Source organism: Myotis nattereri (assembly GCF_964212035.1).
Source record: "Myotis nattereri genome assembly, chromosome: 3".
NCBI classification, from domain to species: domain Eukaryota; kingdom Metazoa; phylum Chordata; class Mammalia; order Chiroptera; family Vespertilionidae; genus Myotis; species Myotis nattereri.
Genome location: NC_138077.1, coordinates 86,079,366 through 86,096,081, shown reverse-complemented (window position 1 = coordinate 86,096,081; position 16,716 = coordinate 86,079,366). Strand labels below are relative to the sequence as shown.

The 16,716-nt window shown below is 35.2% G+C and overlaps 1 protein-coding gene across 1 annotated transcript in view; it reads left to right on the top strand.

The window, feature by feature from the left end:
• EPHA3 (EPH receptor A3) overlaps positions 1-16,716 on the top strand; it is a gene marked incomplete at both ends in the record, with an annotated part of 366,360 nt that overhangs the window by 313,094 nt on the left and 36,550 nt on the right. Inside the window, 2 exons of the mRNA XM_081088476.1 lie at positions 1,495-1,556; positions 3,416-3,625. Coding sequence (XP_080944602.1) covers positions 1,495-1,556; positions 3,416-3,625 — 272 coding nt within the window. The remainder of the gene's footprint in view (positions 1-1,494; positions 1,557-3,415; positions 3,626-16,716) is intronic.

Sequence of the window (16,716 nt, the reverse complement as noted above, 5' to 3'; positions counted from 1 at the left end):
GCTAAAACAATGTCATAGCAACAGTAAATGAAGAGAATTACAGTGTGGTAATATATGTGAGCTTTGAATCAGAGACAACTGTGTTGGGAATCTGCTGCAGCCCTAGCTGTGTGACCTCAGCTGGTTTCCTAAATCCACAATGCTTTCCGCTAAGGAAACACAATGGGAATAATGCATATTCCCAACGCATACGGATGATGTGAAGATGAAGTGAAGTCATTATGTCAAGTACTAATGTAATTCTACATGATTCTAAATATGGAAAAATTACTAGTGTTTCCTATATCCATTTCATATGTGTTTTTGTATTTGAAATGTTTGTTTTATATTACTTATTTTCATAGTCGTCATGATGCATGTAGAGTTACTATAAGTTTTCAGCTTTGTTCACATAACATTATTGTGTAGCAATTATTTAAAGTGCTACAGTCTTCAATCACTTAAATTCAGAATAATCATATAATTGTCACTCACAATTGTCTAAATCATTACCAATTGTTGAACATATGTTCATTTGTAGACATATATATATATATATATATATATATATATATTAGTATATTTAACACCTTTGTGTTTAATGCCTTTTTATATAAAATATATTTTTATATAAAATGTTTTTCTCAGGATGAATTTCCAAAAGTAACAACCTAGTATATTCAGGTTGCAGTATTTGGCTTTGTAACTTATTCCCTGTGTGGTGTAGAGTAATTTCATTATCCTCTTTATATCTTAGTTTTTGTATGTGTAAATGGACATGACAAATAATAAGTTAGTGCATATAAAATAATCAGACCACAACCTTGAACATTTTATAAAAGGCTATTAAATGAATCTATATGCTTGTTAAAATATTTAATAGCATTTAAGGCCACATATTCCAACATGGTTGTTATAAGTTACTGCCAACAGCAATTTTAATTTTATTTTTCTTTTAAACATAGCATGGATTTTATAATTTTTAATGTGTTAAATGTATACAGATAAAAATATTATAATTATTATTCTTAATTGTTTTGTGCAGTTCACATGTTGAATCCATGAAGGCAGGGTCTTTGATTTATTTCTGACTAACTAGCATAAGAGAATGTCTAGCCCACAGTTCTGTAGCTACTTGTAGAAAGTATAAATGATTGTGGAATTCTTGGCTATATCTTGAGCTTGAAAGCAGAAACACTTGATTTTGTAGATCAGCTAAGATGCAATTAAAGTGAAGAAAAGGTCATATTTGGTGTTCATGAAAATCCATGCCAAATAAGCCAACTTAGGTATTATAGGTTATGAGTTCTTAGTCAGAAAACAAACTTTAATTTTTTTAAAAAAATTATTTTCTATTGAAATTTAATTTTTTAATTGCATTGTTGCAAAATTGGGAAGGCAGGAGAAATTTTTACTTTTTTAATTTATCAGGTGTATTAAAGTGTATTATGTATGTTCATTGCATATCTGTTGAACTCTAATAATGATTATATATTTAATTTACAATATATCTAGGTAAACCAGTTATGATTGTCACGGAATACATGGAGAATGGTTCCTTGGACAGTTTCTTACGTGTAAGTAGACAATTTTTACATACATATGTTTATCTCTCTCTATTTATGTACATGCATACATAAATATGGAATGAATTATTGAAAATGTCAGAGACAATCTCTGATACAGTGCCAATTAGATAATCAAAGTTCAAATAAAACTGAAATTTGCAGAAACTGAATAGCAAAGGAAAGGCTATAAAATTGAATCTTTATCTTGAAGCATCCAAATGTCAACGGTTTATATTTTTTAAACGAATTTGTTCAGCCTTCTTCAGCCTTTTAGTACTGCCAAAATTCATATTGATTAAAATAAAAATAAAAAATAATCCTAAAGTTAGACATAAATAATATTGATTTAAGACATATAACCTTTTTTTATCTAAAGTAACCTCAATCTGCTATAAGATAGCAGACCATCTCTCTCTCACATAGTTCTGTCCACTCAGAAAATAGGCATGTTCTATAATTCCAAAGTATTGTCAACTCAGAGATATTTTGGAACAAATATAATGTTCAAAACATACAAACATTTTACACTGTCAATCACCAGTCACTGCAAGGGATAAAATAAAAAATAGACCCATCCTAAAAGGTACTTTCAGCAGGATATATGGACAGATGGTAGATAGATGATGATAGATAGGTAGATAGATAGATAGATAGATAGATAGATAGATAGATGATAGATAGATAGATAGATAGATAGATAGATAGATAGATAGATGATAGATAGATAGGTAAACAAACAGCACATTTCATTACTTTGGAGAAAAACTAAATTTTCTATGAATGAGAAATTGCATTATTAATATTCGTGAGCAAAATATAAATTTATTAGAAATTACTTTCACAAACATATTTCAAAAACAAGCAATTGTTCAAATTAAGTAATTGAAATCATAAAAATATTCTTTTAAAATATTATTGTTCATGTAGATATAACTAGACATAGAATTTTATACTTATGTATGTATATATTTGTGTACTAAATTCAGATGTGTGTATCTATCTATTCATTTCTTTATCTATGGTCTAAACCAGCAGTCACCAACCTATCAGACCTCACAGACCACCAGTAGTCTGCGAACCACCGGTTGGCGACCACGGGTCTAAACTATATATTTCTACTTTAATCCAAAAGATTGGAAGCTTTTCTACATCCAGAACTCCAACATTATGTCCTATTACTTTCTATTCTATAGCCTATAATTCAAGATTTGGTAGAAAAACACAGATTTGGTAAATATTTTTTTACTAATTTTGAAGTAATTATATACAGTAATTAAAAATATAACATCCATCTTATTTGAAAAAATTCACGAAAATATCCAGGAAACTAGAAAGAAGAATGAACAGTCATACAAATTCTATATAATAAAAGGCTAATATACAAATTGTCCCCTCAACTGGGAGTTCTATTAGGACTTCAACCAGTGCATAGTGCCATCCGTCCAACCCGTCCCAATTGGCCCTGATCCGGGCAGGCCAGGCAGACCCCACCTGTGCACGGATTCATGCACCAGCCCTCTAGTGAATAAATAAAACTAAAATGGCCACAAGATACATTTTACATTCTTGTTCCTGAACTGAACATTTCTAAGTTGTTAGTATATCCCATAAACATGATAGTTCAGGTTTGAACTTAAAGTCAAAGAATATTAAGGTACTTCTTGTTACAAAGTATTTAGTAATAGCACTTATGCTATTTTGTTTTAGCCTTGTATCCATTCATTTACATATCTTGTTAGGCTGGAGTGATTAGAACTAAAATGTATAGTCAGTATTATTACAATTCCATATGTGGGATTTTAACCAAAATATATCTTTAAGAGATACAACACAGCACATCTTAATTGTACATTTGAAATACTTCTCAGAAACATGATGCCCAGTTCACAGTCATCCAGCTAGTGGGGATGCTTCGGGGGATAGCATCCGGCATGAAGTACCTCTCAGACATGGGCTACGTTCACCGAGACCTTGCTGCTCGGAACATCTTGATCAACAGCAATTTGGTGTGTAAGGTTTCTGATTTTGGACTTTCACGTGTTCTAGAAGACGACCCAGAAGCTGCTTATACAACAAGAGTGAGTAACTCTTTCCTCCCCTCTTTTAGCTTTGTTTTCACCTTGTATTATGTTGACTCACAAAGACAGAAATCATGTCAATGCTTAGTCATTTACATCTGCCCCAAAAGGAAACTTATCCGTTAACATTACAATATTGTTACTTTTATGGGAAACTAGATGATCACTATTGATGAGCATGCTAATGATTTTAATTCTGAAATCCCCTTCATTGATTTAATGTTTCCCTGAAAAGGGCAACAAGATTATCATATGCTTGAAGTTGATGTTTTTATTTTTCATGTTTATATTTGAGGCATTTTTAAGTAGACTGTATAAATTCTTAGTACCCTCACCAATATCTATAGCTTTAAAGCATTTTAAAGTAATATTTATATAATAAACGCATGTTAATATTATAAAATTTTCAAAACAAAGTAATAAAAAGAAGAAAAGTCATCCATAATTGTGCCACCCGCAAATAGCATTTGTGGTTTTGTAAGTCAATTCTTCCAGATTTATCCTGCATATATATATAATAAAGGGCTAATATGCAAATGATCATCATGCCCTCGTGCCAGAGCCGGGGGACCTGAGGCTGTGCTGCCAACCCCAGCGCCGGGGCCAGAGGACCTGAGGCCAGACCGGGGAATCTGAAGCTGTGCCCCCTAACCTATGGGGTTTGATGGGGGTGGGGCCACCCAGGTTTGGGTCTCGTGCAATTTCAAGGTGCACATGGGTGGGCGGAGACTTGACTCTGTGTCCCATGGCACCCCCCCCAGACTCTGACAAGAGGGAGATTTTCATATACATTTTACTAATTTTCTTCATCTCTGACACTTCTATTATAGAGAAAGAGCAAATAGCAATATTAAAATATTTCCTCTAATTAGTTCCCTTTTAATGTGCATGAATTTCGTGCACCAGGCCACGTGTGTGTGTGTGTGTGTGTGTGTATGGGATTATTTATAATAACACTAGCCTATTTTTCTCTTTAACAATATAATTCTATTGTTAACAATATACTTCTTGAACATAGCTACTGTAAATAAATAATATTTATATTTTTCATGTTTAATAGTTTGATTTATTCTATTTTCTAGTTGTATGTTTTAGCCAACCCCTAACTAGTTGACAAGTTATTATTATATATACTTTTTATTTTTTTAAAATATATTTTTGCTGATTTCAGAGAGGAAGGGAGAGGGAGAAAGAGATATAAACATCAATGATGAGAGAGAATCATCGATTGGATGCCTCCTGCATGCCCCCCACCGGGGATTGAGCCCGCAACCTGGGCATATGCCCCGACCAGGAATCAAATCAGTGACCTCCTGGTTCCTAGGTCAATGCTCCACTGCTGAGCCACAACCGGCTGGGCTATATATACTTTTTAAGTATATTATACAAACGTGTAAATAATTCATCTGCATTTATAATTGTATAAGTCTAGTAATTTACTTGAAAAATATTCCTAAAATTGAATTTTTTGTATCAGAGTCTGTGCTATTTACAAAGGATATTTAACTAGACTGCTGATAATGCTAGACTTTATAATTTTTAGTATTTACTTATTAGTTGTGACCAGTTGTACATAATGTTTTTAATTTGTGTCTTTTTGATCAAAATGCATTTGATTATTTCACCATACATTTATTGGCAGATTTCTTTAAAATTGTATTTCTTGGGAAACATTTTCTTTCTTGGCAGAATATTTTAAAAATAAAGATATAATAAGTATTACTAATTTTTAATTACATCTTTTAAAATATTTTTTAGATTACCAATTATGCATTACTTATAAAAATGGTATCATGTCTTATATACAGGGTGTCCCAAAAATGTATACACAAATTGAATGATTATAGAGTCAATGTTTATTGACATACATTTCAATTTCAAAATTTAAGAGAATCTACAGAAATTAATACTTTTTTTGTCAATGCCTGTTTTCAAACTGATGACCATTCTGGTCCAGGCACTGCTGATAATGTGAAGCAATGGAATCACAAACATCAAGAATCATTTTGTTTGATATTTGTGGACCATCAATTTATCGACTGTTGTTGGTTTTGTACCAAAAACTTTATCTTCTATGTATCTCCATTAAAAAAAAAAAGTCTAGTGGAACTTTAGGATAAGTTTTATTTGTCCAAAGATTAGCCTGGCTTTACCCATTATTTCCAATCATTTAAACCTGCAAAGAAATGAAAATTAAGTGTGTTACTAGCTGTTAAAAAGTGTACACATTTTTTGGAACACTATATGTATACTGATTTATAACATTATTTCCTGTTATCAATAAATTCCGTATTTTACATATTAACTTAATGTTGTTTTGTAATCTGCCCTTTTAAACATATAAAATATAAAAATTTCCAGATAACAAATATTCCTTTTACAATATATCATTATATAGGTTATTATAGTATTCCATTTTTTTCATGTACATAATTTAGTTATCCAATCCACTATTAATTAGAGAATTTCAAAGTCTGGATATTTTTAACAATACTGTGATACATCCTGATATGAAATTCTTTTAGCATTAAAATAACTGAGTGTGTAACTATGTGAGGATTTTGATATATGAATCACTCAACTGTTTTGCATACAGTTCGTTACTGATTGTTATCCTAGTAGCAAAATATAATATAAAGGAACCTGTTCCTCCATATTCTCACCAGTCAAAAGAATAAACAGTTGTTGTTTTTTTAAGCCAACTTATTGTTTAATTCTAAAAGTTTATTCCTGATTTAAAGAACCACCTCTTTTTTTTTTCTAAATCTTCAACCTTGACAACTCAATTAACCACTACCAAGATTGCCACATAGCATCAATATCATACTCTGAGAAATGTCCAATATGACAGACTGAGTTTCATTTATAAATAAAGCTGTAGTGATAGGGCCACAGAAATATGAAACACAATATTCTGCAGATGTTCCTAGATGTGCTGATTTAGGGCTGGAACATTCCTGAAGGCTTTATACATCACACTAATATTTTCATTTTCAATTAGACTCTGTAGTGGATTCACTTCGTTCATGAATTTAAGTATTTTAAAAAAACGTGTTCTGCATAAAAATATTATTCTTAGAAATACAGTTCCTTAAGTTAAGAGTAAGAAATAAAAGACAATTGTATATCTAGCAGCTAGTTGAGTTGTTTGAGAACAGTAATTATGACTACACAGCTCTTAGAACGATGGAATTGCAAAACAAGGGTAAATATCGCAATCTTGGTTTTTAGTGCTTCTTCTCAGGAGTCCAGGAAAATTAGTCAGTAAACATTGTGCAGAAAAGTATCATTTGTATGACGAACGATCATCCCAGAAAACAACACGTACAACAGATGATAATATATTTATTGTCTCCAAGGATTTTTCTTTTTATTTTACTCATGTAACTCTGTATCCTAAAGATTTCCTTCGTAAACGTCTGCTATTATATGAGTGTATAACATACTCCATAAAAAATGCAGTTCTTGCTGGCACTATCCTTGCTGTTACAGCCATCACCTTATTCAAGAAATATTTCCAGTTTTAATGAAAAGTATTTGATAAAAAGACCTTTATTTGAAATATTCAATTTCTGGAGATTCAGCCAGGCTCTAATCCCATGCTTTATCCCACTGTTATATGAGAGCACACTTGTTCTTAAGAGCAGTCTTGATTTCTAAGATACTTGAAGGAATGATTTCTCTTGTAGGAACTTGAAAGACCTGTACAAATTGAGATCATCTGCTTCCTGGAGAACGTTAGGTTAGCTTTCAGGACTTCATTTACACTGAATGCTACTGTTTTAGGACCGAGGGTTCCAGAAGTCCACTTCTTCAACCTCAGTAGACCAAAGGTGTTGCTGTGTCAAAATCCCTCTGTAGCATTTGTGACATAAAAGTGCATTAGGCTCTTTGCAGAGATGATTCATTCTTAAAGATTCTTAAAAACTGCACAGAACAACTGGGCTCGTTCGCTACCAATGAATAGCTGTTTAGATTTATCCAGTGTTCACCCTTTTAGTTTTTTGAAACTCCTCAAAATATCCTTGGAGAGCCTAGATTCCTTCTGAGAAGCTGTAGTTTTCATCTGCACTTTGAGAATAATTTTGACATGCCTGATTTAGTCTTCCATAATAAGTCTTGTTTGGTACAATAATTTTATAATTTACTCTAAAATACGAATAATATGACTATAAAGTAATAAGACTGCAATTTTGTTTTTTAAGCTAACACACTGAAACAATTCAATGAGAATTGCCATACTAAGATGTCTTTAGGAAACTTGTACTTTCTGCAGAAACACTGCTATTACACACAATGTATTGGGAGTTCCCCTCTTGAAATCATCTTTACCAGTCAGGTTACTTTAGTCTCACTTAACACATTTAACCTATCATCAGTCAAATTCATAAATTAGTATTTGGTGCTCCAATGCATTAAACCTTTCCTGATTTCTCCACTGAAATGTATTGCTTGTGTGTGCTACCTGCCCTTAAGTTGACTCATTCCTGGTGACCCCATGAATGAGTGATGCCTAAAACATCCTGTCCTCAGCAGCCCTACTCAGCTCTTGTAGATTCATGTCTATGGTTTCTTTTATGGAATCTATCCACCTCATACTTGTTCTTCCTCTTTTCCTGCTGCCTTATATTATTCCCAGCATCGTTGTCTTTTCCAAAGATCCCTACCTTCCTTCTCATGATGTTTGTCATTTTGCCTCTAACAACATATCAGGTTTAATTTGCTCCAGGACACATGTTCTTGTTCAGCTTCAGGTAGAGTGTAATTACACTAAAGAATTATGAATGGCATTTGATTCAATGCCACAGAATGAACATACAGTGTCTGCTGCTCTCATTCTAAAAAACATTTCTGTGATAGGCAGGGTAGAAGAATGAAATAGAAATTGTATAAATTAATTATATATTTATAAATTCTTAAACTTGAAGGAGCATCTGAGATGTTGAAAAAATTCTTAGCCTTAAATCTTAAAACAATTTATCAGACTTTTCCCATTGCTGCTGTTGGTATTGTCTTAAGCATTATCACAAGTTTCCCTTCCTGTTGCTTTCAACAGTATGCTCAAAAGGAAAGAGTCCCAGCTAACATAGTAATGCACACTTTTTAGTGTTCTTCCTTTTCCCTAAAGATATTGGATAAAAAGTCAGATTTTTTTTTAAATTTTCGCTTTCAGTCATTTCTCTTCCTTTCTCACTACTGATTTAGGCAGAAACTCCATACATTGACACTTTCAATTATACAATATAATTATGCATCCTGTAACCTTCATAAAATTCCACTGTATATTTATGAGATGTTGAGAGTGAGAAATGCTATATTTTATTTAGTATCATTATGAAAATAGTTCAGTCTTACAGGCACCCTGAAATGTTCTTGGGGACACCCAGAAATGCTTAAATAACGCCATGAGAACCACTGTTATAGATATGTTATCTAAAATAGAAACACTTTAAAAACTAAATTAATGTTTTAGCAGTTGTTGAATGATGTAGAATGTGACCTACGATATAGCATTATGTGATATGACATTTGAAGAAAAGCCTAGAAGCGTAAGTGCAGCTGCATACTAAAGGTTGCAGATCATCTGGAAAAGCCTAGGATTTTATTTGGTATGGATAAGATTGGAGCATTTAGTTCTGCAAATTTAAAACATGAAAGAATTTTTGTTGTTGAGAAAAAAAAAGCAAACAAAAAATGAATTATCTTTCTTTGGTTCCTCATAATGTGAATTTCAAAGTATAATCATGGCTTATGTTTTATTTTTTACACCTAACTACTAATTTACTTTACTTCATTCTAATAGAACCATAGTATTACTGGTGAGAATTCTTTGTCACTGAATAATTTTTCAATATTTCCCCTTATAAAATTGTATTTTAAACAGGTTAGCATTTTTATATATGCATGAATGCATCTATGCATATCAACATTCTTATATTCATATGTTTAAATAGATGGGATATAAAATTCTAACATCATAGTACTCAATATGTTGTTTTATACCATATTAGAGAAAATTTAGACTTTTATCTAATTACTAGAGGCCCGGTGCACAAAAATTTGTGCACTCGGGGGAGAGAGGGGGTCCCTCAGCCCGGCCTGTGCCCTCTCGCAGACTGGGACCTCTCGGGAGATAATGAACTGCTGGCTTAGGCCTGCTCCTGGGTGGCAGAGTGCAGGCCCAATCACTAGGTGCAGCCCCTGGTTGGGCTCAGAGCAGGGCTGATTGGGGAGTTGGGGCACCGCCCCCTGTCATGCACAGAGCAGGGCAGATTGGGAGGTTGCGATGCCACCCTCAGTCATGCTCAGGGTAGGGCAGATTGGGGGGTTGGGGCACTGCCCCCTGTGACACTCAAGGCAGGGTTGATGGGGAGGTTGTGGTGCCATCCGCTGTCACGCACAGGGCAGGGCCCATTCGGGGGGTTGGGGCTCTGTACCCTGTCACGCACAGAGCAGGGCCCATTAGGGGGTTGGGGAGCTCCCCCCTGTCACGCACAGAGAAAGGCCGATCAGGAGGTTGAGGAGCTCCCCACTGTCACACAGAGTAGGGCCGATAGGGGAGTTGGGGCACCTCCCCCTGTCACACACAGAGCAGGGAGGATTAGAGGGTTGGGGCACCGCCACTGTCATACTCAGGGCAGGGCCGATGGGGAGGTTATGGCTCTACCCTGTCACACACAGAGCCGCAGGGCAATCAGGGGGTTGGGGAGCTCCCCCCTATCAGGCACAGAGCAGGGCTGATCAGGGGGTTGGGGCGCCTTCCCCTGTCACCAACAGAGCAGGGTGGATAGGGAGGTTGTGGCCCCACCCCCTGTCACACACAGAGCCACAGGGCGATCAGGAGGTTTGGGTGCTGCCCCCTGTCATACTTATCCCGGTGCCGGGAGGCCTCGCGGCTCCGCTGATCCTGGTGCTGGGAGGCATATTACCCTTTTACTATATAGGATAGAGGCCTGGTGCACGGGTGGGTCCTGGCTGGTTTGCCCTGAAGGGTGTCCTGGATCTGGGTGGGGGTCCCCACTGGGGTGCCTGGCCAGCCTGGATGAGGGGATGATGGCTGTTTGCAGCTGGTCACACCCCCTTCAGGGTGGGGGTCCCCACTGGGGTGCCTGGCCAGCCTGGGTGAGGGGCTGAGGGCTGTTTTCAGGCTGGAGGTTACTGAAGCTCCCAACTGCTCCTTTTTTCCTTTTTTTTTTTTTATTCTGGACCTTGTCTTTGAGACTTGACTCCAGCTTTTAGGCCTCCACTGCTGAAAGCAGGTTTCTGGCCTTTGTTTACCTTCTGTATTTGAAACAATGTTGCGATCCTGCTGGCTGACAGACTAAAGCAGGTTTCTGGGGTTTTGTTTAGCTTCCATATTTGTTACATAGTTGCTTAGAGTTGCAGCTCAGAGGCGTGCAGCAGCAGGCGGGGAACATTGGAGTCCTCCGTCACTGAAGCAAGCAAGCCTCATGTTAGTTTCAAGGTGCCTGGTGCTGGCCATTATCTTGGCTGGCAGTTAATTTGCATATTGCCCTGATTAGCCAATGGGAAGGGTAGAGGTTGTATGCTAATTACCATGTTTCTCTTTTATTATATAGGAAGTTATTTTGTATAAAGCCAATCCAATTCTCAAGCCCCCAAATTTATTTTGGGGACACAATTACCACATAAACTGATTTGGGAAATTTGAGAAAATCAAATGATTTATTCTTGATTTTATTCTTGATTTGTAGATTTTTTTATTTAAGTTTCTGTTCTGAAGATGAATAAATAGTAATTACCATTTGGGATTTTTTATTATATGAGAATATTCTGTCTTTTGACACATTGCTGTATGTGCAATTAAGACCTATTTAATTTTTAGAAAATAGTGACATTGTGTGTTAGTAACAGGAGAAAGAAACCTTATTTTACACAATGATTTTTTTTTCTGGACCCTCTTCTTTTGTATTCTTTAGATACATCTTATGTGATTTAATCTAGTTCCATTGCTTTAAATACAGTTTATATGCTGATGACTCCAAAATTTATATCTCCAGCCTGTATCCCTCCCCTGAGCCACAGATTTATATATCCAACTATTTAGTCCACACCTCTACTTGGGGGTCTCTTGAGCATCTAAGTACACAGTTTAGAATGCTTGATGATTTATTATTCTGAAACCTGTTCTTTCCCCAGCCTTAAAATGGCAGTAAATGCTGTCACTTCTTACCTGGTTGCTTGAGCCAAAACCTGGGCATCATCTTGAGTCCTCTCATCCACTTCCCCTTAACTAAGCCAAGAACAAATTCCATCAGTTATATTTTAAAAATATCCCAAACTTGTTCGATAACCTCTGCCCCCTGACCCATTTTAGTTAAGTCACCATAGCTATTGCCTTGGAACAGGCATCCCTGCATCCACTTTTGCCCTTCACCATGCACCTGGCAAAGTCATTTTCTAAATACCCACAATAATTTATTTGCATTTTTAGCTCTGTGATTCTACCAAGTTGGTGCCAGAATATTCAGATACAGCTCTGTCTTATCTAATTTCATTTGCAGGATTTAAAACAAAACACAAAACATAAGTAAGTGGTTAAAAGATAAGTGGTTAAATACTCCTGTTCAGAATAACTCCAGAACATAAATAATAAAAATATGAGCCTTTGTTCTGTAGATCTTAAGGACTAAATCTCTGTACATCAAAAACTGGTGTAATACAAAGAGACAATTATTTTTGATAAGTAATATATTTCATGTGTCATTTACACATGAATTAAAAAACAATAAGTAAATATCTAATCAGTGGCCTTCATATAGTAATGCATTTTAAGCTTGAACCAAAATAAATAGTGTCAACCCTGAATTTATTTCTTACTCTTTTAGGATCAGTATGAATATGCCTTATGTAGCTTTACAAAGTAAAGCCACATTCAAAAATCAGATAACTTTAGAAGATTTAGTAATTTCTGTTATGAATGTTGCATCAAAATTTAATGAGAGTTCTAGTACTTTTCATTTCAGCAAGATGGGGAGCATTGTATTGTGTTAAAATAATCTAAATAATCTACACTAATAAAAGAGAAACATGCAAATTGGTGTCACTCCGCTATGCCCACAAGCCAATCAGAGCAACTATTCAAATTAACCCAACAAAGATGGCGGTTACTTGCATACACAGGCATGGAGCAAAGACTGAAAGCTCCGGCCAGAGTGAAGACTGAAGACTGAGAGTAAAGACTGAAGGCTGAAGGCTGAAGAGGCTTGGCTTCTCCGCTGTGGCCAGACCAAAGGCCTGGGTCCCGGGTGCCAGAGGAAAACCAGTGCCAGCAGCCAGGGAAGGAAGGCCTATTGAGCGAATCTTCATGCAACGGGCTTCTAGTCTAAAATAATCTCTAGTTTTATATAGAGAATCACAACTATAATTTTGGAGTGCAACACAGGAATGAAGAGTTTGTATGTAAACATATTGCACACAGTCTCTAGTAGGAACTATTTCTGCTAAAATGCGACATTTATTCATTCAGCATATATTTAAGTGCCTACAATACACTAGGCGCTATTTCTTTGGTTAATTACTAGAGTAAGTCTTAATACTTCTATACTATTATTTCTATTACAGATATTTAGTATTCCTGCAATATTGAATAGATATTTTTTATTTATTTGCTTAAAATATTGTTTCTTTGGAAAATTGTATTTAGAAGCTAAAAATTTATACATTCAAGTGAATTCATATAGCCTTTTAAAAATAAATAAGGGCCGAAACCGATTTGGCTCAGTGGATAGAGCATCGGCCTGCGGGCTGAAAGGTCCCAGGTTCAATTCCGGTCAAGGGCATGTACCTGGGTTGCAGGCATATCCCCAGCAGGAGATGTGCAGGAGGCAGCTGATTGATGTTTCTCTCTCATCGATGTTTCTAACTCTCTATCTCTCTCCCTTCCTCTCTGTAAAAAATCAATAAAATATATTAAAAAAATATAAATAAATAAGGATTGATTACATATAAACCACAAAGTTTGACATTTAATTCATTGAACTTCGAAAAAGAACTATACTTATATTAGGATATATGTTTAGCCCTATCCTGAAATTTTCGCATTGTTTTTGTTAAATGGAGACATTCATTATACATTAAATGACCTAATTTTATTTTATTATTCAATTAACATAATTTTTTTGTGTGTTTGAATTTGTAGCCTGAAAGTATCAGAAATGCTATTTATATTTCATTTCCTAGATAGACATCTAGTTAGTTAGAATGCAATGTGAAGATTTTCTGGATTTCAAGAAATTCTTAAGCATTTCGCATAATGTTGAAAAATCTCAAAAGTTAAAGGGGTGGGCTTTTGCTACCAAGGAGATCATTTGTCTCTGATCACTGTGGCAATCAAACATCTGCTGAAACAATTCTCAACGGCTTTTAGATTTGAACTACTGGGGGTTAGGACAGATGCTTCCTCTGGGAGTCTTCTTGGATTGCCCTTCACCTTGTTGTCTACAGTGAGTTGAGTTCAGATCCTGCAATAGATAGATGCTATTGAGTAGAATGATTTATCTCTAAAGCTCCACTTCCAACCTGAGAAGCCAATATTTGTCTCCAGGTTAAACACTCAATTACTTAGGGTTTACTAAGATAACTCTCTAACGTCCTTTGTCACTCCAAGTATGACTTGATAGAGCTCATCGGCAGGAAATGTGAACTGTGGATCAGCAAAGCATTTCCTAATTCAGCAAGGAGAGATTTGTATATGTAATTAGAGAAAAATTGGGGCAAATATTAGATATTATCCCTCAATGTCCAGAGATTTCAGCAATTACACTCCCTTTCTTTAGAAATCAAGACTTGGAGCCCCCTAACCCATAGTAAATGAGCTGAATTCATTGAAAAGCCTGTAAAATCTGGGCTTTTATCCAAGGATCTCATTTGAACTGTCTAATGTCATTAAGCTTAGAGAACTGAATTGCAGGACCTTTTGAGAACAGGTTTACTGTGTGATTCCTACTGCAACTGCTGTTTATGGCTAAAGTGAACTAGGTTTTGGACTGCTTTAACTAATCCTGGATTAGAGTTTAGCAATTAAGTAATGCCTCTGCCCACAGAATCCCTAGTATCATTATTTGCACTTTTCTTCTCTAACTTTTCTGTAAAAAATTACATAGAAATTAATTCAGATATGACACCCAATAGATATGCAGTTTAGTTTAAAGCTAGGGTCATCTTTAAGAGTCCAAAATAATGAACATTGAAAATGTCAGTATCCTTTATATTCATATAGGTTTTAGAGAGAAATTTGAAAGTTGTAAGAGCTAAGGTTCATAAGTCAGCACATCTGTTAGAGATAGATAAGACAATATAAAGTCATGTTTTATGTTTCTCATGACCCTCAGTTTGTGAATGACAAGTTATCTCCAGAGGGATTAAGAAATGTGGTTAAAATGTAATAGTAGGATTAAAGCTGAGCCCAGAAACCAAGACTCCTGATTACTACTAAACGTTAAAATCCAAATGGAGCAAGTGACCATAAATCTCCCTACACCCCAAATTACTGAGCTAAAAATAATGAGACATTAGCACTGAGAGGAACCTGTTCTAGGTCTGACAGTGTAGATATGGAGAATGAACATTAACTTCTGATGATGTTAAGTTTGGATTGGAGAGAGCTCTCAGACACTCCTTAATGCTGTGACTCTGGGCTTACGCCAGGCAATTGGAGACTTCTCAAATACATAGATATCTGGAAAGCTTACATGTAGATATAAAAAATCATTTTAACATATTTTTAAATATTTAAGAAGATATTTATAAATTATTTGTATAGTAAATATTTGTGCTTCATAATATTCCAAGCATCAAGTAGCATTTTACCAACCAAAATATAAATTGTGGACTGATTTCAAGATGTAGTTCATTTACAACAGTTGCATTAGAATAGTTTTCCTGTGACCAGAAAGAAGTATGCCAAATTCAGTATTTTATCTTATCAAATCCAAATTTTTGGATAGCTATTGAAGAATGTGTTTGTCAGTTATATGAAAAGCATCTAAAATTTAAAAATGACTCCCCAACCCATATATAAACTGGAAAATAAATTTCTGAACCTGAAAAAGAAAAAGAAAACAACAAGCCAAGCAATATATGAGCTTGAATTTGTTGAGGAGGGAGATGGGGGAGGAAGAGATATTGTTGTGGGCTAAGCAGGAGCAGAAGTATAAATAAATTCTGAAATGGAAAGTAACTCTTGTATATTCAATTTATCCTCTTTTCAGGGCTCAAATCTATAGGTGCTCAGCTTGAAGGTAGAGAACATTATCACGAAGTATATCTACCTTACAATGCATGGGCCTCAGCTTCTTTTACCCTATTTCATAACGAAATTGGTGCCGCAAGGATTCTTATCCAATGTCTCATTATGCCAAATGACATTTATGTTTTTGGACCTGTAGGTAATGTTTCCTCTTGGAGTAAACACTCATTTCTTAATAAAATCTTTGGTCATTGATGCTTTTACCTGATAAAGAAATTGTTGTTTAATGTATAAGGCAAACTTAAGTTTCATTATTATTAGGAAGTTATCCCCTTTTCAAAAAAAAAAAAAGAAATTTACTGGGTAGAGGCCAAAGATGCTACCGAACAAGCACAATGCACGAGACAGCACCCACAACAAAGGACCCATATAGTCATATGTCAATAGGGAAGCTGAGAGAGACCTCATTTAAAGTTAGCTAACATATGTAAAGAATGCATAAAGGATGGGAGCAGGGATAATTTCTCAGGGACTTTATAACTTCTCCTATTCACACTGGACTGCAAGTTGCATGGGGCAATGTGGAATACATTGCAATTCGTAAAATAATATGGACCAGTCTAGTCATTTGCCGTGAGGCCTCCCAGAATGTGGACCTTTGGGATATCACAGACATAATGCAACAAATACTACAATTTAACTGGTATTAAGTTACATTTTCATTTGATTTCAATCTAGTACTTAAAATGTATATTTCTTTATCCCCCAATGCAATAAACTTTAAGCATTGTTAATTTATTTTTGATGTTTGATCTTATTAAGATGACAGTGGAGTAAATTCATAAGTGAAGATATTCATAAATATATCATATTTTTGCAT